At 40.5% G+C, this 23,208-nt stretch overlaps 1 protein-coding gene across 2 annotated transcripts in view; it reads right to left on the reverse strand.

Annotated features, from left to right (window-relative positions):
- NEO1 (neogenin 1) overlaps positions 1 to 23,208 on the reverse strand; it is a 190,522-nt gene that overhangs the window by 55,072 nt on the left and 112,242 nt on the right. For both annotated transcript variants that reach the window (XM_050712986.1, XM_050712987.1), the window contains exons 6-7: positions 19,341 to 19,495; positions 18,385 to 18,505 (exon numbers count right to left, since the gene is read on the reverse strand). In XM_050712986.1, the coding sequence (XP_050568943.1) occupies positions 18,385 to 18,505; positions 19,341 to 19,495 (276 nt within the window). The remainder of the gene's footprint in view (positions 1 to 18,384; positions 18,506 to 19,340; positions 19,496 to 23,208) is intronic.

Consider the following 23,208-nt stretch of genomic DNA (forward strand, 5'->3'; position numbering starts at 1 on the left):
CTCTACAAAATAGTGTTCCTGATATTTTTTAAAAAATTATCTGGTTAATCTAAAACACCTCCCACATACTCACGTATTTATCTCCCTATGTAATGAAAAAGATCCATCTTTTATTTAAGTGATCTGCGCACAGTGCATGAAGAACCTGCAGGCATCAAGATGAAGAGCCTGGGAGAGCTGCCAAGATTTCCCAGATTAACAGAAACTCAGTTTTCTCCTTGTGCAAAACTCACAACTAGAAATATTCCTTCTGACAGCATTATAGGTAGATCGGTCAAACACAACAAAAGACTAGTAGCATCAGAAAAATAAACCACGAACCAAATAAAAGCACAAAGGGCTTGTAAATCATATGAGTAAGGTAAGCAATGAATAGGCAAGAAAATTCACCCATTGAAAGCTGCAATTAAATACCAGCTTGGCAGCAATTTGGTACTGCTGATAGCCGTGGAATGTATTTAGAAGACTAGGTTATTTCTTTTCCTTTCTCCCCCATTCTTCCTCAAAATGCCTTGAGTGCCATTACAAACCGATTTGTACACAGCCGTGTGAGCAGAATGCTCAGCAGTGCAGAGCTGTGTTAATGAGTAATTACACTAAAATTAGTTTTAACGCCAGTAAGGGAGCAGCTTTATTACTTCAAGCTTTTAAGCATGGTGTAACAAGTAACACGCAAAACAAGTCTTTTCTTTCCAATATATATTTCACCACTTTTCAAAAAGCTACTCTGCTCTGGGGTAGTCTTTACAGAGATATGCCGACACAGTTTCACATTAATCTCATTAAAAAAAAAAAGTAAAATATGCATATTCAGCAAGTGACATACTAAAAACATGGGAAAAGAATGTTGCATGCCAGACGTATATATGAAATAGATTTATCTTTTCAACCACTGCCGATAAATCAGTTTTTCTGACGTGTGTTTTTCTAAGGGACCAAGACAAGATCTTTGCTCGATTTGGCATCACACAAAAGCTGTAGAGTCAAGATATAGCACATTGTCTTCAACAGCATTTCATAGAAATCATTCAGCAAACGAGCTGACACAAAATGAACCGCTCTCCCTAAACACTGGCTCCAGTGCATCTGGGGGCTGAGAGGGGGAGACCGAGGTTAAATAACTCAGTGTTGCTAAGAGGATGCATTAAAACTGTCCCAATACAGTTTCAATTCTGGATCAATAGAGAAGGAAAACAGGTTGATTGATCTGTCTGCATCTAACCAAGTTAAAAGCTAACTAAAATAAAAGTTAAAAACACAGCAAAATATTTCAAACAGTCCTTTTTCTCCTTTGCGCAATGTATTTTCTAATGCTTATGCAGTAACCTGGGCAACAAAACAATGTCTAAATTCCTGAACAAACACAAATAGTGTTCAACTATTGAAACAACAATCATCACAGTACATCCAGAAATCCACCGACGGGAAGAGGTAGGCAGAGAAATTAGACTTTTTAGGATTTTTAGGCTTAGGAGGAATTAGGGCTTTCCGAACTGGCCACCAGAACCATTTGTTAGCTGCAGTACTCATCGGCTAGAAGGGATGCCATCACGTAGCTCTATACTTTTGTGCTGCCCTGGCCTGGGGCACCCCGGGCACCACACAGAGACTTCAGCTGCAGCACAAATCCCAGGGTCCAGCCTAAGAGAAGACTCCTCATCACTCTCTTAGCAGATCTTCTTGCAGACCAGGAGGTTCCCAGCTAGTTTTGGTGTGACAAATGCAGAATGAGCACGCTGGGGACACACACCTGGACTGCTAATTGCTCAAGCCCCTCCTGTTGAGCTACTGTGGCAGGAATTCCTCTCCGAAGGCTTCTTCTAACCAGACACCACCTACTGCAGGTTTATTGCAGTGTTTTGTGGCGTGCACAAATACCCAACAAGGATTAAAGACGGAAACAAACGACTAACCACCAGTGACTTCTCTAGCCTGAATCCTCACCCTCACAGGCGAAATCACAAGGTTTTAAATTTTCCAGCATGATGCTGGTAAAGTCTCAGAGGTGTCTGCAGTGTCTGCCAGCCTGACGCACCGCTGCGGTACCGACTTTTCATCGTGTAGGAGAACTGGCCCATGCTGCGATTAGCGTAATTCACCGCGGCCAGATAACAAACAATTCAAACGCGGCTGTGATGCTATTCGGTCGTAATTGTTTCAGGATATTGATGAGATCTTTTAAAAACAACTCTGTCAAACATACCACGCCTGAAAACCAGTAATTGAAATGCTTTATCTGTTAGCTAATCAGCAGAAATATTTTCCATGTTGTCCAGCCCCTCCGGTTTAGATTTCCCTTTTCCTCCTCTTTTCCTCCAGTGGCATATTCACGGCTTCCTCCTGCTGTGGGCAATAACATCCCAATTACAACACCGGACATACTACACAAAGAAAAAGTGCAATAGGAATGTTATCTGCTTTCAGCTTTGCCACTGCATGACCTGGGACGAGTCCAACACCCCGTGCCCCAGCTACCTGGTGCTAATGACACGTCACTCCCACAGCCTACCTCATGAAGGTAGTATTGACATTTGTGAAACTAAGATGCAGAAACACTTTAAAACCTACTGTGTGGCCATACTTAGACTCTTGGCCATATTCAAGTGCTCGCAAAGTCGCAGCACCGGGTATTTCTGAAGCGTAGTTGAGCTATGTCTACATCAGAAGGCAGCCGGAGAGGAACTGGAGGGGGAGCAGCACCCACGGGCTCAGCCACTGGCCCTTTGCATTAGCTCTTGTGCCCAACAGCAACTGCAGAGCACTTCCAGTCCGGTTTCCTCCCAAAGACAGCGAGATTGTGCCAGGTCCAAGCCTATGCTGAGGCACAACTCAAGGGGCGAGCAGCAGGGATGTAAGGGCTGAGATCCTATGGACTCTTCTGGAGCAAATGGAAACATCCATGTGGCTGCACCCCCAGGGCACGGACAGTGAGGTGAGTGGAGAACACAACAGAGCCGGCCAACAGAAACTGCTAAGGGGACAACTGTGCTGTTTGGGGCACTGGAGAGTGGTTAATGTAACAGCAGTGCAGGAGAAAAGAAAGGCCTCTTTGTAAGGACTTCAGAGTGGATTTTATAACTTTTGAGTATAAATAAATCTTTGGCTGAGGCAACAGAGACTTACTACTGCAACTAAAAATAGCAAATTACTATTTTGCCAAAAAATCTGCTAGAACAACATGACCTAAGACACTCAGATCTCTGAATGCCTTGGAAATGCTGATAGAAAAAAATACCTGAGAAGCACCAACACATTCAAATTTTGATTTGGTGCACTCAGATTAAGCTGTTTACTAAATAACAACATTTTTCACAAGAATTGTTAGTTAACTGATTCCAGAAGGGTAATCGAGAATTTCAAATGCTTTTATTACTTTAATCTAGTGTGATGTTTTCCAAAATTTCAGCTTTAGTACATGGTATCATTTCTACTGCCTAGCAGCAGAAGGATTTAGCTTTGATCAGCATTAGGAGGCTGTGATACTTCAAAGAGTCGTATTCAAAAAAAAAAGACTTTTTTAAAAACACTTTTCCTCACAGTATTCAAAAAATGTAACAGGGACTCATTGCAATGTAGCAAGTACAAAATAACAAAATGAGAAAGTCCAGGTGGTGAAACTATCCTTTACAATTTTGCTTTCTGTCGTCTTTTTTTGCTGGGTTTTTACCCATTCATCAAATTGCTGTCCCTCTTTATATGCCTAATTCATAAATTTACAACAGAAGAGACATCATATAGTTATTCCGAACAGTCCCCTGCATGATACTGTAACCAAAGAAAAACATACTAACTGGCACAAATAAGTTCGTATAGGACAAACAGCTGAAGTTGGTACTTTGTCTCAATAGATCAGTTATATAACTGAATTACTTCCTTCCCTTGGAAAAACTAATTAAAAGAAATAGATCAGACTGCTATTCTTCTGAAATATTCTTTCATGAAAACTGAAACAGGGAAGAAGCAGACATGGAATGGAGTGTGTATTAAAATAATTTCTGCTGGATATGATAACCCATGTTCAGGATCTCCTGGGCTCCATAAGGGCATCACCAGCACCTCCATTTAACTGGTGTGAGACACAAACCTGTGTCTGCTCTACATGACCATAGAAAGATGGCAGAATTCAATCATTCACAGAAAATTCAAACTTACGCCAACAGTTGTATACAAAGTTGTGCTTCATGAGGTAATCTGAACAGCTGAACCTTTTGTGTGATTTTGCTATACAAGGACATTTGTCAAAAAAAGAAAACCCATTAGAACATTTCAGGCAACACCTACAAGAAAGCCCAACGGTGGCCAGTTGGACCTACAGCCCACTAACCTTGAAATTATTTCTAAAACTAAAATTGCACAAGCCATCTGGAAATGAAAAGCACAACTGACCCTATAAAGACTGCCTCATGCATGTACAACTACGCAAAGTGGTATACCAGGGACAACAGGCTCAAAAAATGAAACAGAGTTTGTATGTTTTATATTGCAGTGGTTTAGACATTATTTGCTATGATTACCTGAAAATCTATTACTATCGCTCACCATTGCATATATAAGACATTTGGCAACAAAAAGGATGGGAAAATAACAGCATCTTTGATGCAGTATTTTTCCAGCAATGATTTTTTTCACAGCACCTTCACATGGCACAAGCATCTGCGTGTCTTCCTTTCATCTCTCTGCCTGTCCAAGGACGGATCTGGGTTGCGAGCAACTCTCTACCCTGGGCACTTCTACCACTTCCATATTGGTCTCATTAAAGACAATGCTTTTAACTTCTGTACCATTTTAACTAGTACAGAAAACTTTCTAAAAAAAGTACCCATCATTTTCATAAAATGAAATGGAAATACTTAGTCATTTCTCTATTCTGACATCTGCCTAATGCAGACATAATTTTTTTTTTGTAATTGCTTTAGATTAATTTACATTACGACTGGGAACGAGAACTGTTATTTACTCTTCACTCAATTCATACTATTTGCAAAAAGCTCACCAAAAAGACATACAAGCAAATTCCTATCTAATACCAAGCAATTATGATTTTTTAAGTGTTCATTTAGTCCTATAATCTAATGTAAAATGGACACTGAATAAATTGTGGCTATATAAACAGACAAACACACTTTCCAACAACGAGCCCATTTTTCAAAGGAAGTCATAAAAGCAATTATGATAAAGGACACTCCTCCCTTTCTCATTTCATTACCAAGTGCCCTGGTGTAGAGGAAACAATCTGATTTTTTCCCGTCTCACAGGACGGCCCTTCCTGACGCAGCACGTGCAGCAGCAGGGCTGCAGCGGAAGGCAGGAACCCCGCCGTTCAGATCAGAGAGCAGTGGATCAGGGGAGGATGTGAAGAAAAAATGCCCTGACTGCCTTTGGATCATGGGACTCGCACTGTAAAAAAAGACGGAAAAAAGCCAAACATATTTCAAACTGTCGCCTGGGGGTTCAAAACTAACTACCTTTTAACACATTTTGTTATTGGAAAAAAATTCAACTCATAATTATGTACTTCAGAATGATGGGCTTACATATTCATTATTGAACTTTTAAGATTAAGTTTTTGAAATGTCTAGCGTTTTCATTTTTATTTGTTTTTAACAACTACTCCTTGAAAATAGAGTCAAAACCCTCAACAAAACACACATACAGGACCCAAAACAGCACAAACGAAAGTAAACACATCAAAAAAATTAAAAAAACAGTACAGGTTGTCTTTTTAATGTAAATACTCATAAACTGAATTCCTATGCAGAATAAAAATCTGTTTACAACAGTGGGGTCTTCAACAACATACCATAATTTGACTATAATATCTCATAACAGGAAAGCAATTATTTTATTTCAAGAGCAAATGTGCTACATCCGAGCAAAGCTCTTTATAAAAGAGCAACTAATAAAACCACAATATATATATTTCAGAAAGTGGTCATTTTCACAGTACATGGAGTCGTCTGCATGTTTCAAGAGTCAGGCAAGATTGCTCCCTTGGTCTAAAGTAACTTGTTTTCTCACCTTGAGCGGACAACTTCACCATGCCTTCATTTCCAGCCTCACCTTTTGTGTTTTTTCACAGTTTCTCAGTTTTCACTTACTGTTTGCACACCCAGCATAACAGGTCCACAGTTGCTGTCAACGCTGTAAACACTACAAATGATTAACCACAGCAGTTTCGACAAGGCAATTTTAGGACTCAATAACTGCTTTGTTGTGAGAGCAGTACCAATATACTGGTATCATGATCAAACCATGCTTCCTGACTATTTAAGGATGCTTTTTCACTGGAACAGCAGTGGTTAATTGCCCCCATTCTCTTTTCTCGGTACCAGCCTAAACTGAAATAAATTAATCCATCTGAGAGCGGCAGTTGCTGATCCGCCAGGTGGAATTCCTGATACCGCCCCACTTCTTGTAGATAACTTGGATAACCCCTGATTTTAAAGCGAAGTATTTTATTTACATGACCACAGAGTTCCTCCAAGTTACCTCTGGATATAATGTCCATCTTCCCATTCAGGATATAATTGGGTACTTCTCTCCTGTTGATGTGTGTCGATCCAGAGGTGACTAACAGTACATACAGGATTTACCTGAATATTAGCTTATATGGCATTCTCTGAGACTTGGAAGTGAAATATAATTTCCTTCAGTCGTGGATCTGTTGACACTTCAAGCAGCGCTGCAGCAACACCTCTGCAAGCTGAAGTTTCAGCAGATGAGACTGAACAAGCTGCTCGTAATTTACTGTTAATCTCTTCATCAAACATCTATGTATTTAAATATCTGTTTCTTATATGTATATAGTGCACTCTCTTTCTTTCATTTAGGTCAATGCACATGATTTTTTAAAGGGAGAGAAGATATCAAAAAACCCACACCTTTCCTCTTTTAAGCCATAACTATATTTATAGCAATATTACTATATGTGGTATTTGATTTTTATATTCATTTCAACTGGGTTTCTCTGTTAAAGACCGTATGTATCTGCTGCTTGCTTACCCTTTGCGGGCCATGTCTGCCACACTGTTTTTACAGCAGCTGAGTGAGTTACCAGAATGTTTTTGGGAATTTGGGATACTGACACCTATTGCTGAGATACGGTGGCACCTATTAGGTCTGTGACTTATAACTGAGAAAAGCAAACCCAGGTATGATTTTTTTCTTTCTCATTATTTTCCTTTAGCACCTTCAGTACCAACGTGTCGACAGGAAACCATGCAGAATCCATTTGTCTTTTAAAGACAGTGCCTCCACAATTATCAGGTTCCTTTTTTTGTGGGGGAGAGTAGGTAAAGGAGAGGGAAAACAATCATCATAAGAAAACACTACACAGAATACTTCTAATGCAGCGAGAACACTGACAATCGGCAGAGTTTCAATACTGAAATTAGGCAAATTTGAATGTTTATTATTAAAAAGGAAAGTCAGATTGAGTTGTTAGGTACGTGCTTAATTTTCATGTGGTATAAAACCTATAAGCCTGTTCAGGCTATCTTGTCAACACTGCTGGGAAAATACGTGACATCAGAAGTAAGAGTCTTCTAGATTCAGTTATTCGACCGTATGAGTCCTATTACATATGCAACCAAACTGTATACCAATCCTTTCTGCTTTTTCTCCAAATGGCATTCATCTGTCTCTGATATTACTGTATAATTTAGCAACTCTGAAATATAAGCAACCAATTAAGACCATATCCACGCGTTTGTTCGCCCCCTCTGGTGCGAAACTGACAAAATCTGATATTTTCCTTTACAACACGAGACTAGGATCAATTACAAATTAAGGCTACTTCTGTCAATCTTCACAACCCTTTTTGTGAATTATAAAGGCAGAGGAAATGCTAAAGCTAATCCTTCCTATTATCCTCTTCACCGTAACAGGGAACCAACAAAACCCCCTAAAAGCAAAAATCCCTCGCTATACAATGACTGCTTCCTCCTCCTGCGGTTGATGTTTTTCACCCCAGGTGTTTCTGTTTTCACCTTATAACTCCGACCACGCAGCAGCAGAGAAACAACCAGCCACTGCTCCACGCCTGGAGCTCCTCACACCAAGCACAATCCCGGTGCTCCAGCATCAGAGCCCACTTCCCCTCCTTCCCACTTGTGCTGCGGTACAATGCATATACGATAGGGAAAGGGCAGAAAGCATGCATTAATACCCGAGGGATGTTTCACAAAATACAGTGAAGCTCTTTCCCTGCCTCCACCTAATACTCCTCATGTATTACAATACTCCTCTTTACAATATGACCTATAATTTCTTCAAACACAGGTACCTTTGAAAACCAAAATCAAGCAGCTGACGCACAGCCCAGGTATTTCAGAGTATAACTGTGTGAGTCGCAACCAGCGGAACCCATATTTGTGCTGAGCAGTCTTAAATTTAAAAGTCACGGTGCACAACATCTGATATGCACATCTTCACAGGGCTTCAAATTCCTTTGCCAAGTCGACTGTAAATACAGTCATAAAACAAGAAATGAAAACTAATAAGCACAATCAAAGCCTCCTATAAATTCCGTTATGCCTTCCTGCATTCACCGCGCACTGACAAACAGTAATCTATTACTAATTTAATCTAAATTAGAGCAATTTATTTAAAGCACATGCCAACTTTAAACATGAATAGTTCATTGAATGCAGAATATGAGAGCCGTTTAGGTCCCTATTTCAGTAACTTAAAATGCGAGAAGTTTGACATCTACAGCTGTGTAGGTTAGTCAGTTGGACTTCTTGATACCCCCATGTCCTCAGTGAGCTCCCTGAAGAGGGAATTAATAATGGCCATTTCTGAAACAGGGGTGGAATCAAGAAAGGAACCTGACTGAATGAATTACAACAGCTTTCTGGCAATGCTGAACACACGTGCAGCCATGAGAAACAATAACGCTGATTTCATGGAGGAAGGCTAGCTGAGCAACATAAATTAAAATCAAAATTAAAATGAAAAAAAGTCTTCCAGAGTTAAAGAGGAGAACATACTGCTATGTTTACAGAAAATTAGCAATGAAGTGTACACAACTAGTAGCAAAATATTCCCAGAGTTTGGCTTTGGTTTTATAAAACACTGTCTGAAGTCAGTTTGAGCTTTCAGATGCTGTTTATGTTCCTGAAACACAACTTTCAAAATGAGACTTACAAGCTGTTCATCTATCATTCAGATGAAGCCATTTTGATATTTTCAGACAGGGACTGAGACAGCAAGTTTGGAAAAGCTTCCACCTACTTTTAACACAAGCACTGTCATAATTTTTAAAGATTTTCTTACCCAATCAGTATTGAGGCTGTAATTGGTGCATTCATGGAGTTTTTCACAGAACTGCAGTATCTACAGTACCCTAGATTTGTTTTTTTCATTTAAAAAATGAGTATTTATGTATGCACATAATTTTATAAACTTAAATATGTGTGCACACAGAACAACAGGATTTACAGGCATGTGCAGTGGTGTATGAGGAAACAGCTTGGATTTTATAACACAGTAACAGCCCCTGAACAGTCCAGTTATCTTAAATGGCATACACCATACCATATAGAAGGTATTTAGCTCAAATACCACAGTCCTGTAACATTCTGCATTGTTTCCTAAATTTGAAAAACAATTTTTGACATAAACTGTGACAAACCCTGTATGAATATATGGAATAGGGTATTGACATTAAGCAGCCGTGAGTCTGCTGAGCAAAAAAAACCACAGCTACGTGTTGATACACAACAGACAAAAGCAAGATTACTCCAGGGGAGAGGAAATTCCCCTACTAGCCCTGTCTCTGAGGATACCTGTCTTAGTGGGTTTTCTATCCTTTTTTTTTTTTTTTGCATCATCTCCCCACAGGAGACCAGAGCAGGTCTCTCAAATCCCACTAGGTTCTGGTGCTAGCAGAGGTGGGCGCACGTAGCACCAAGCAGCTGCCGGGGCTCATTACCATCATCTGCTCCCCTGAGATCCATGATCCATTTCTGTCGAGTACTTCTCCTCTTTACAGAAAATTTGAATGCTTGGCCACAAGGGTTTGCAGCCTTACTATTCAGTTGCAATCCACAAATCATTTCTTCTCTGGTGGACACTGTAAGACATCTGAAAGCCACTTGCATAACCACAGGGACCTCTTCTGATTTTCCTTTCATTAAGACACATAAAATTGTACCAGACAGAAAGAATGCGAAGACACTTCTATACGAGCAAAAATGTAGAACAGTTTTCAGGAAGAATACCCAACAGAGTCCTTCTCTTTGATTCAGCTAGCTTTTTTCATCTTGCTCTGGTATTTCATCCACAACACCCTGCATAGTTTTCAAGTACTTCTACAGTCTCGGACAACCCTGTAACTACATGGATTCAGAAAATATTTACACTATCACCTTGAAAATAATACTAAATGTTCTTGATTCACAGTATGTGGCTGCATACAAAATACTTAAAAAAAATAAAATACTTAAAAAAAAATTAAAATTACCTCTGTAAGATGTGAAAGAGCCTGAGAGATTACACTTGTTATCTGTGAAATCATCCAAAAGAGGTCCTGGATATGCAAGCTGCCTGCTTCAGAGTTTGAACCAGACAAAGGCCAGCAGTCAATTCTATTTTACTTCTCACATATGGAAAATCCCCAAAAGTGTAATCAAGTTTTTCAAATCAGAGCACGAGCCTGTTAATGCCAACTTTCATATTTCTTTCTGCAGAAGCCAAAATTTGTCAAAGAGAAATCGTATTTGCCTCCTACAACAGAATAACGGAACCTACAGATATGGAAAACATGGAGTATTTCATATATTTTGATTTACATAACGCTTTTGCCATTGCCTTCCAGGACATCTTCAAAAGCAAGCAAATATGTTCCAGATGAGGCTACTACAGAAGTGGATTCATAACTGGCTGGAAAAAATCACATTCAGAACAGTTCTCAATGCTTCGGTGTCAGAACAAAAGGTGATTTTGAACCAGGATGTAAAGGAGGGTATGCTGACTTCCATATGATTTTATATATATGTGTGTGTGTGTGTGTGTGTGTGTATATATATATACACACACACACAGATTTTACCAACCCAGACAACGGCATAGAGAAAACACTCTTAATATTTATACGAATGTAAAGTCAGGAGGGCTGCAAGCACACTGAAGGACATATTTAGAATTTCAAAGCATGTTCTCAAAGTGGAGAAACAGCCTGAAAACAGCAAAGGTTCACCCCTGGACAAGATAAGCAAAAAATTCAAGTTTCCGTAGGCAAAACTGCACAAGGGAAGAGACAGTGGAGGCTTTTTGTTTCCGGTTTTTAATAATCGAGTTATGCAGACATTTATCAGGAATGTCACAGGTTGAATTGTCTCTACCTGGTCTGCATGACAACCTCAACTCCCTTTTTCACTGCTACTTTCCATGATAACATATAGAGAACTCAGTTGAGAAGTCTGCCCCAAAATTTCGGGCTTTTTTTCCCCATCGTTATTCATCAGTCAAATGCACAGGGAGCAGTAGTGTCTCCCTTGCAATGAATTCCACATGGCCGTGCTTTCAACCACTGCAATGGTCAACAGTAATAAAAATCCATTCCCATAGTGGTAAATCTGATGCAATTAAATTAAATTTTTCTCTCCCAAGATCAGAACATTCGCCATGAGAAGCACTAACAAACTTATTTCTCCATGCTTTTTGCTGTGTTAACAAGTGCACGGAAATCCTGTCTTTCAGGAAAAAACACCACCACAGTGCCTCGAGCAACACACTGACAGCTCTTTATTTCAAGCAGTAAACCACTCTGATGTACTGTTTCCTGGTTTGGGGAACATCTCTAAGAGACTACGTGCTGGTTAGTCTGCTACAACGTTACCTGCTTTTTCTGTACCTGAAACACTCCTTGAAAACTGGGAGATCTTAACAAATAACTTTCTGAATTGTGCTATTTATATGGCATGGTTGTATAGACAGCGGGCTCCACCCACGGAAAGGATCCTCCTTCACAAAGAAGTTACATCCAAGGTTTGCCTAATGAGAAGTCTGAAATCCAGCTAGAGCCAGAAACTCTTTTTGACTGGTATCAAGCTGAGACAAGGCTGTGAGCACGGAACCTGCTGGTAGCTCATTCCCATAGAAATCTTGAGTCTGTATCAGCCTGAGGAAACCTCAATCAAAAAACAACACTGCAGTATCGAAATGCCATATTTTTGGCACGATCCCAGCTGAAACGTGCTGACTCCAGAAAACGCTGACAACGGTTCTGATGTTCTCCACCTTGGTGTAGGAGGAGAAGACCCGGCCCCACCAGAAGTCCTATAACCTCACTCCATTGCTACCAGACTTGAGAGAGCTGACTGCCAAACTCCGGCAGAGAAGCACCAACATAAAATGAAATTATTCATGCAGCAGTGGTCCCGCACAGCATCCAATTACACAAAGAGAGCACGAATTTCAGGTCAATAAATGATGTCTTTAAAACTCTCTCAGAATTAGGATTCACATAAGGAAATTCAGTGGAGGAATTAAAATCACACAGTGCAGCCCAAGTGGCGTTATACTTTAATCAAATTTGGGTTGCAATGTCAAACTGTGCCTCCAATACAAGACATTTAAATTTCTCATAAGGAGATCAGCAGAAAAATACATACTACAGAACGGTCGTAATTTGACTATAAACAAAGAGCTAAACGGGATCCATTCACACCTCTCAGACTGACACTTTCTGAATTAGAATACTGCCAGCTGGGAGGGATCTCAGGAGTTTGTCCATGAATAAACGCAGACCAGAGCCACTTCTGAGCAGGCTGCTCAAGCCACATCGAGTGCCCTGTATCTCCAGGAACAGAGATATCACAGCCTCCCTGGGCAACCTCTTCCCACTGCAACCACCTGCTCTGTGAAACTGTTTTTTCTTACCTGATTGGAAATCCCTTTCACAGCATTTTCCTGTTACCTGCCATCCTTTCAATGCTGGCTCTGTGTTCTCGGGGATGACCTCTGAGCTTCCTGCCAGCTCATCGGGTCCCTCTCTCTTCCCCCATTCCTGCTGCTCCTCCCAGGCTGCTGCAACCCACACGCTGCTGCGGATGCTCTCTGCCCCAGCATCCATGTCATGAAGGCACAAAGCCCAGTTAGTCTCCACACTCAGCTACAGTGCTGGGAGCCCCCCAGGCCAGCCAGCCCTCTGCACACCCTGCTGCCCACCCCGTCCAGGTTGGATTTTCCCAGGTTAGCCACAGGGAGACCATGGGAGACTGTGTATGGGTTATCCACTCCTCATCGCCTTCATGTACCAACGTTTTTGTGTTTCTGCTCAGTGAGGAGTTCCTTCTTCATCCCTGCTGGTCTCCGCGCTCAAATCCTTGTGCATTGGAATCAACCATTCTCGTGCTTTAAGAAGACTGTCTTCCAAATGGTTCACCTCTTGCCCATCACCACAATCTCCCATGGCAAAATCTCCTGTCTTGAAGTCCAAGGCTGTAATTCTATTTGTTTTGCTCAGTTCTCTTATAAGCCTCAGTTCAGGCTTCTCACGATCACTGCTGCCCAGGCTGCTCTGACCTGTGTAACTGACCAGTCCTCTTCTGTACCTGCACAGCAGGTCCGACACACCACCAGCACTACTCACCCAACCAGGCACAGACAGCCTGTATCGAGAAATCATCTTCAGCACACCCCAGAATCCTCCCGTACTGCCAGCCCCACCACCCGGTTGCCACACCAGCACACACCGGGTGGTTAAAGACAACCACACATGTACCAGGGCCTGCAATCACAAGGCTTTCTCCAGCTGTATAAAGCAGGCTTGAACTGCCTCTTCCCCTTCATTTAGCAGAGCTCTTTAGCAGAGATGCATAAAAACATCATCCTTCCATCCTCTGATCCTTATGTGTAAGCTCTTGATGGTTCATTTCCCTCTCCAAGGAAAAGCTGTAAGCACCTCAGTTGGTCTCTGCATGCATGGATGGCCTGATCCTCTTCCTTGCTTCCTCCCCGCCCCTCCGAAGGAGCCTGCACCCATCCCTTGGAGCTATCCCAACACACCTGTGTAAGCCCAGTGCTCCGCAGCCACACGCAGACTCCTAATCCCTCCTCCTTGTTTCCCATGCTGGTACTATGAATTCACACGTGCTTTCCTGGACTAGTTTTCAAGAACATTTAATGTTTAAAGAAATGGAGAGAGCCAACACAAAAATCGTGACACAGCATGCTACTGGATACCAGCTCAATTCATTCACTCCTATGCAACTCAAGGATGGCAAACACTAATTTCTGTAGCGCAGAAGCACAAAATTTGCTCAGTGTACTATGCTTTCTTTGGAATTTTGAAGGTGATGCGCTGCATCTCAACTCATGTTTTGAAATTGTTCTCTAAATAACGTGGCATATTTGTTTACAGTCAATGATTTTTCTTTATACAGCATTCAATAATCACTCCTTTTTTTGGTGCCTGAGTACTTGTCAAATGCCTATCACAGAGGGGTGACAGGGAACCATCTGCCTTCCTCTCCCAAAGGCACCTCCTCTTACTCATTGCCACCTGTTCTTTTTTCAGTCCCCAAATGGCAGTTCTGAGCAATGCCAGAATCACTGGAAAAGGCCAGGTTACAGGTCCTGGCTGAATTTCTCAGTCTTGTCACTAGCATTTAACCTCCACAAAGAAAACCCAAATGTATCCATTACTGAGGTTTTCACAGAAAAAAAGTTCACACAACACAATGCTGTAAAAATGACGATGAGAAATAGCTGTATTATGATTAAGCAAGCATATCTGATTCGTGCATTGGAAAACTGAGGTCAGATGCTGACTCATCAGGATATAATTGTAAGCTAAAAAAAATAAACAGCTTTTTTTTTTTTTTTTTGTAAAAAGGTACGAGGAGAGATTTTGAGGTCCCTAATAAAGTTATTCCCAAGGCACACAGCTAGGGTTCTTCCTTATCACTGGGATATGCTGAGTCCTCAGTGGTGGCATCTGAAGGAACTACGGGGACACCATCTATCTGCTTCAGCAGCAAGGCAAAGACAGGAGCAGCGAGACCGCCAAAGGCTGGCAGAGGACAAGTGCAGAGGACTGCAGTAATTCAGGTCAAAATCCCCTTTCTTTAGGTAATTCTTCTCTTCTAAACTTATTAACAGAGAATTACAGAACTTGAAAATAAAGCTGCCGCTCCAGTAAGCCTTCCAATTACCCTGGCATTTTTAGCCAGTCAATTCTTTATTTTCCACAAATCACTTCCGAATATATTGCAAGCTTTTCAGAATTCAACACAAATGCAGAGAAGACCAACCCAAGAGAAACTTGTGTTACAAGTTACAATTATTTTAAACTGAGTGTAGCAACTGAGTCTGCGTGCACCCCGGTCTGGGTCGCTCATGTGCACCTGCGCAACTGAGGAGCCAGGGTGCCGAAGACAATGAGGCGAATAACCAGATCTGGTTCCTGGGAAGCCAGTGATCAAATACAGAAAGCCTCCTGCAGCTAAGCACGTTGTGTACGTTATGGCTGCTGTATTTAAAAATGATGCTACCAGGTAAGACTGAAGAAAACACAGGCGTGGTGCTTTCCTTTCAGACCGCTCCGCAACCTGTCCAGCGCACGGCAGTCCACCTACAGGTGAAGCAGCAGCGCCCCAGGCAGCAAAAAACAACATGCAGGAAGATTTCTATGCAAAGGGTGCAGAATGAAACAAGGTAATGCACAAAAGAGACAACTAAGATCTGATCTAATATGCAAAGCGCAAATAGAGGGCACTTTTATGGGTTTATTTCTGTTCAACCTTTCTCAGAGTATCTCTCTCACAGTCTGAGTGAGTGTCTTTTCCAACTACTCACACTCACCCCTTATGGCAGCCAAATATCCCCTTCCTTGTTGTCAATTGTATCATAGTCAATGCTGTATTCCATGTACAGATGACCGAAACAGTCATGGTCCACTTCTTCAACACTGGCCCATAAAGAATGCATGTGATCTGGCTGTCTGACAAACTCTAAAAGGCTTCTGTATTTTCTAGTATAAATTTACTTTATTAAAGACCAATTTAATATGGTAACTGAAAGGGCTACCTGGAAATAGCTTGTAATTTGTCCAGATGTTTTCCAATTCCATTTAGTCAGGAAGGAGAAAACAGAGAGCAGAAAAGGAAGAGACATCCTTGCCAACTGGGATGGAGAACTTTGATGAACACATAATCAACATTTTTTCACTGAAATTACTTTCCAATTGCCAAGGTAGGTATTTCTCATCATCAGGTGTGAAACTGAAGAAAAATAGCTTTCTGAATTAATGATCAAAGTATTCAGAATAGGTTTTTTTGTTTAGTTTTTTGTTTTCGTACCAAGATGGCTGTCATGAAAGAACTATCATACATCATGCCTTCACTTTCTTTCCCTGAACATTTCTTCCTTCTTCACCTTTCATATATTGTGACAAGGTGTTAAAATAAGATCTCAAATATCTATATTTTCTTTGACTGTGTACATTATACTACTTTTCATACATCAGGACTGAATAACACACAACACATTCATGCCTAATTGCACTACTTGTTATGCCACTATTCAATAGCAAAAAAAATAAATGTACTTTCAGTGAGGTACCATGTGATCATCTCTACTGCTGGAAAACAACAACTAATATGCATCAGTGTTACACAGGGAGTGCATTGTTAAAAACACTGCAGGCCAGGTAACAGCACGACATGACTTCGTGGGTGTATTTTTACACCCAAGACTCCATCAAAACTGCATCCATAATCCTTTGGCAGCATGCAAAAGAAAAAGGACAGCATTATAAGGCAAAGTCCTTTAGTATAACAGGACAGGTTGCCAGAGTAGAACAGGAAGGAGAAACCACTGGGCAAACAACGGGGAGGGAAAGGAAGAAGAGTGAGACCACAGGAACTAAAATAATAACAGTAATAGTAATTTATAAACCACTACTGGGAACTGGGTGAAAGTACAAACCTGGGCAGGGCTTCAAAACCCAAGTACATTAATTATTCAATATTTTTCAAACACAGAAAATATGGAATAATGCTTCCATTTGAAAGATTTGGAAACTACTCAGGTGATTCATGCATATAGCAGAAATAAAATTACTTTTATTAATTTTTCTGGCAACATGATGACAGTAGGCCAATGCTGGATCCAGCTGCCTAACACCAGTCGGAGGTGAAATCCCATGGCTGCGTAGTATTAAAGCTACTGAATCCAGTAGAGGGCACCTTTCATTCCCAAAATTGTTGTGGAAAGTACACGCATCCCTTCAGCCAGCAAGGAAACATACCCACATCCAAAGCAGAATTCAGAAGAAGTTAAAAGTTCAAACTACTCTACAGAACAATCAGAAAAGAAATGGGAAATATCTCCCTTCATGGCACACTTGTAACCGTTTACTCTCTGTACGCTGAACGCCAAAACCAGGTCTAGCAGCTTCACATCCGTTAAAATTTCAAGTGTGAAGTTATATCATGTCCCTGGTCATATGTAAGTGTTCCTTCTAAGTCTTTCCATCCAAAAGTTTTGTTATATACAGGGAAAAAAAGAAGAAATTGCAATTTTGAAACAATACCCAAAAAAGAGAGGCAACACTAAAGTCAAAAAAGTACGGAGTTAGTATTTTCTTGTCTGACTTATTTCCCTTATCCTTCTTTCTATTGGTTCTCTTCATTATGCTATTAGAAATTATTTTCAAGAGCTGTGTGACCTGAAAGATCGAAGCAAGCTGATGCCTTAGTAATGATATTTGTACTGCCTTTTTTCTGGAAAACAGTAGTTCTTTTATCCTAACAATAATTATTCTCTTCTGGCATTCAAAATATGCAATGCAGGATATTGTGTGTTTCAATGGCAAACAGGTGAGCACTGTTAGTGATACCACTGACTGGAGCACAATAAATATTTATCTTCAATTGCAGCAGCTGCAACTCCACAAATTCTTTTGCAGTCACAGTCTGCAGAAATGACAGAGCTTACTACTACTTTGTTTTTTAAAACTGATGGCAGAAAAAAGCTTCTGACACTGGAATGACTTTGGTGTAAAATACTTCCTTTGTTGTGAGCTCTGTAAGAACTTATTTTTCAGTTTTGGAATTGCAGTGACTATTTTCATATTGGATATCCTGTTGTTCTTCAAAATCTCAGCATACACTTAATATTTCAGATTTACGGCTATGGTTTATTATTGCACAATATATTTTCCAAAATGCAAGGTGAATCCTGTAGAACTCCCCAGTTTCTCCTCTCCCTAAGTACCTGTAAGTGTAGAGGGAGAAGATGACACTGAACCCCTCATTTGATTTAAAAAAATCATCCTGGTCAATCTGAGTTATAAGTAACACATATCATGGGGAAAAGGTCCCCTGAAACTGTTCCTCCCCAACTTTGGCACTATACTGTCACTTTTTATCTTACCAAGGTCAAGTATTATCAGCTGGGCTGCAGCCTGTGCATTTCCAACATCATTTTCTGCAATGCATTGATAGAATCCTTCATCTGATTTCACCAGACCCAGAACTTGCAGATTATGTTCTTTCTGAGGAGTGAAGGATAAACATAATACTTAAAAATGGGCTGCGACTGCAAAAACAATGGTGTTATTATGACACATTACTATGGTAGGAGAAACTCCTGAACAGTAATACACAAAAGTGTATTTCGAGCTCCCGTCAGATTTCATCTCTTTTACATTGAATCCTCAAATTATACAGCATCAAAAAGCAGCAGAAGCTCTTACTAATGGCTATCATTTTCTAGCATCACATATCACTGGCAAGTCATAACATTCCCACAGCCATTTTTATGATATTTTAAGCACTGAATATAACCGCATAACTCACTGTTACAATCCCACGACCTCAGGTATACCCCATTATACAACCATTAAGTTCTAAGCTATGTCTCAGTAATGACTTTTACTACATCTAACATTTCCCACTAGAAGTACCAGTGTGCCAAAACTCACGATCCACAACTCAGTTACATTTATATTTCAATTCCTGTTTGAAATTGTAATTTTCATCGATCACAGATGACTGCAGAAAACAGACGTTCACAGTGAGCTTGCACTCCAACAGGTTCAACCAACAATTTGTGCTTTGCCATTAGGTGTGCCTCTCTCCCCCATGGAAAATCTAAGCTACCAAGAAACAGACTCATAAGCAAAGTGTTTTAGAATTTCAGTAAAATGACTGAATTACAGAGCATTACAGAATTCAACATACCAATTAATTCTTCCAGGCCCTGAAAACATCAATAGTATAAAAATAGGAAGGTGGTCCTATGGAATAACCTAGCTTCCGTGTGTTTGTGTTACAGGACTAAGGGTCGGGTCAGGAGTTGAAAGTGTACAAAACTCACTATATACTTACAACAATTTTGAAGTAGTCACTTGGAATCACCATGTCTCCATTCTTGACCCATTTCACAGTCGGAGTAGGCTTTCCAGTCACCTCACACTCAAAGACAATGTCCATAGATTCATGAGCATAAATGTTCGCTGGCCGCTTCAGAAATTCAGGAGGAACTTAAAATAAAAAGGAAGAAAGACAAAAGATGGTGTTAGCATCCACAAAAGCAATTAGTTGTGCTTGTACACGTAAAGATGGCTTCAGGGATGGCAGCACAAAGAGCAGCAATGTTGGCAGACATTTTCAGATCAAAGTTTGATATAAGCTGATACAAGCTCTATTATTTCAAAATTGCATTTAGGCCAGTTAAATAGCCAGCCGGTCTAATTTGAAATGACCTCTTGAGAATACATGAAAAAAGAAATTGAACCAAAATCTATAAAGTGTAACATAAAAAAGTATTTTTAAAATCTAGAGACATATATACTATTTGGAAAAGAATACCTGGGTGGTTGAAGACCATGCTGCTCTCAAACCTGCCATAGGCACGATGCTGAACGCTAAAGAGAGCAGCAGGGGCAGCGGGTACAGAGAGGATTTCAGAGAATATTCACACTTCCTTCACTAACTCAAGAGTTCATCTGAGCAAATCATTTAGTGCTTAATTGTGCAACATTTTAATGCACCTTTCACAAATAAAGAATCTTGCAGGCTAAGCTGCCAGCAAGACAAAACCCAGGTTACAGAAAAGCCTTCATCCTTTCCTTCAGCAAAGCTTGTTACTTTATGAAGTGGGAAGATTGTAGTTAGATTTGAATTTTTTTTTTAAATGGGCTTTGATGAAAATTGCTGTGTAAAACTTTCTTGCAATTTACACTTGAGGTGCATGACAAGCACCCCCTTGGAGCTCCCCAGAACAAAGAGCAGTGGCACTGCAGTCCGGCTCCATCACACCGAGCACACCATGATCAGCAACGTCTTATTTATTCAGCCAAACCTCTGCAGTTGATACAATAGAGGGTTTTCAGAGAGTTCTTTGTACTTAATATTTAAGTCAAAAGGTAGCAGAAAGGTAAAATTACATCAAAAAGACTTTCTGAAGTCAACGGACGCAAAACGAAGATGAAACTTTCCTCGGGTACCCATTCCCTTGTGTTTCTGTGAAGAAACTCAGTACATCAAATAGCGCTGCATTTATCTGAAGGCTTTCTTCTCTGCTTTGTGTAGACACAGCCACATTTCACTGCAAGGTATAGATCCTTGTCTCTTATATGCCTATTCGTATCTTCGGGCATCTTAAAGGAATTAGACCTCCAAAGTTAAAAATAAATATCCCCTTGCAAGAAGCACTAGCTGCAGAACTGCAGACATAGCTTTGTACCACGTCGATAACGTGCTCCAGGCAGGGGTGCCCCAAGATGTGCATTTCAGAGCACAGTAATACACAAAGGTTCTTCCTGAAAGAATGTAAAGCACATACCAAAGTTGTCATCTCCAGGTCTTGACCGCCTTTTAAAAGGTCTTTTATGTTCTAAGTAAGGTTAGTTAAAATAAGGAAGTTTAAAATCCAGGCAAACTCAAAGATAGAGAATTCTTTGGCCACGCAAGCCCCACGCATCCAAAACCTTGCGAGCACCACTGGGGCCCCAGGAAGCACCCAGGGGCGGGCGAGAACTCCAAGCCTCTGCAGCTCACTGGCAGAAGAAGAGCCCTTTGTAGGCACACAGAATTCAAGTATCATCTATTATGAAGCACATTCACCTATTTGTTTTTATTAATCTCACCGACATAAGGGCAATTTCCTTACTTCTGGTGGCAGGTCTGATTGTTCAAGTTCCAGGAAAGTCAAAAGCAGCCTTTTGCCCTTTAATATTTATCAAAGAAAGTCAATATGGCAGGGCTACAGAGTTTAGGCAAACATTTTACATGCTTCACTCATCAATGGGATTTATTTCATGCTAGGGAATAAGGAATACTAGACTATATTTTTTTCTGTGATATGATCCATTTTCCTTCATGTACAGGTTTGCAGGTGGATTTAATTTTTATTTTTTTAAAACAGATAGCTGGACACAAGCTGCTCTCCACAAACTGATCTCTCTTCTGATCTCTCAAGTTTCAGATCAGAAATAAGAGAACATAAAAATATGAAAATATTTACTTATAGAGTAGGAAGATGACTTAACTCTCAGACATATATAAACCTACACCAGAAACTACAAAAAGATGCTCACGCATATTTATTGCTTGAACTCCTTCACATAGGATTAAAAATCTGTATGGGGCTGAGTCCAGTTGCTGCCTATGACTTCCAAGATCCATTTTGTATAATCATTTTCTTAAATTTACTAAAACCTCCATGAACTCCACATGAAAATGATTTAAGTATTTTTGTACTTAGTATCTGCATCAGATGGTTGTTACAACTGTAACTTCAGTCCTCTGAAGTTACATTTGGAAACTGTCATCTGAATTTATTCCTGACCAAATTGCAGTAACCTCTTATTTTAAATTTGTATTCCTCCCAGGTGTTTATCCCTTGGCATTTCTACTCCGAACGAGCTGTGCTTTTCCTCTACTCCCTTCCCGTATCCCAGCCTCTGTTTAGGACAGCTCACACAAGCCATGTTTGCTCAGGTTGTTCTGGCATGACAAGCCACCACACCATCCCCAGTGACCCTCTGTATTTGCTCTGCTTTGAATTAATCTTTGCGGTCCATAGAGCTTCAATTACTTGCATGCAGTTTCAGATGTGTCTTGCCACTGACTTGAAAAAACAGCATAAATACAGTGTTATCACTACAGCAAATACCTTGCCAATTCACAATGCTACTGTATTTGCCCTTTCCTAGATGCAACATGCTGATCTCCGAGTCAGCTGCTCTCTCATCTTTAATCATTTTTAACTAATGAGTATTTTTGTCCCAGGCTGCTTTATCACTTCCTTTCAATCTCTCTCCTCTATACACAGATACAGACACATACACACCAAGTGTTGAAGTACCCATGTGGTTGCAAAAAGGGAGCATAAAAATTGGAAACACAAAAAGTTGCTTTTCCATGAAGGTAAAATACCCTTATTTTCTTACTGTTCTCTACAGGGTGGCATTAATTCCTTAGCTATTAAACTTAAGACAGGAATCCTAATAAACACAAGCAAGCAATGTTCACTGTTAAAAGCATAAAACTTGTATAAAAAAATGTATCTGCTGATGTCAGAAGACAAGCAATTCGCTGTACCTAGCAGCTACGCCACGAAACTCCAAGATAGAGGGATCACAGAATCACAGGATATCCCAAGTCAGAAGGGACCCACAAGGATCATCGAGTCCAACTCATACGTAGGGATATACAACAGAGGGTCAATAAAATAACGAGTGGCACTTAATACAAACAAACAGCTGCTCTCGGTTCAAGACAGCCTTTGCTAGAGTGAGTTAGTTTCTCAAAAGTATTACGATACAGGTTACCTTTAATTAAACCATGGTTTTCCTTTATCTGATCTTCCACTTACTTCTGTGTGTTCAATTGGTTATTTCTTTCCAAAGCATATTTGGCCATCCTTTTAGTTCAGAAACACCCAGCATAAACAGCACAGAGGAGACAGCAGACCTTCCCTCACAAAGAAACGTGTCCTCCTTCTACAGACACTGTCCGGCATAGACCACGTATTAGGGGAGGCCACCACCACAAAGTCCTGCTGATACACCTCTCTCCTGGCATTCCACTTTGAACATGCTGACAGCAGATGAGACTTCCCTCCATATCCAGCTTTTGGGTAAGAGACTTCCATGATAACCAGCTGGTTATAAAACCAAAGTCAAAATGGAACCAGAGAAGAAACGAAGCAATAGTATGGGAATGGCCATGAAGAACTGGAAGGGCCGAG

This window comes from Cygnus atratus, chromosome 11, assembly GCF_013377495.2.
Source record: "Cygnus atratus isolate AKBS03 ecotype Queensland, Australia chromosome 11, CAtr_DNAZoo_HiC_assembly, whole genome shotgun sequence".
NCBI classification, from domain to species: Eukaryota; Metazoa; Chordata; class Aves; order Anseriformes; family Anatidae; genus Cygnus; species Cygnus atratus.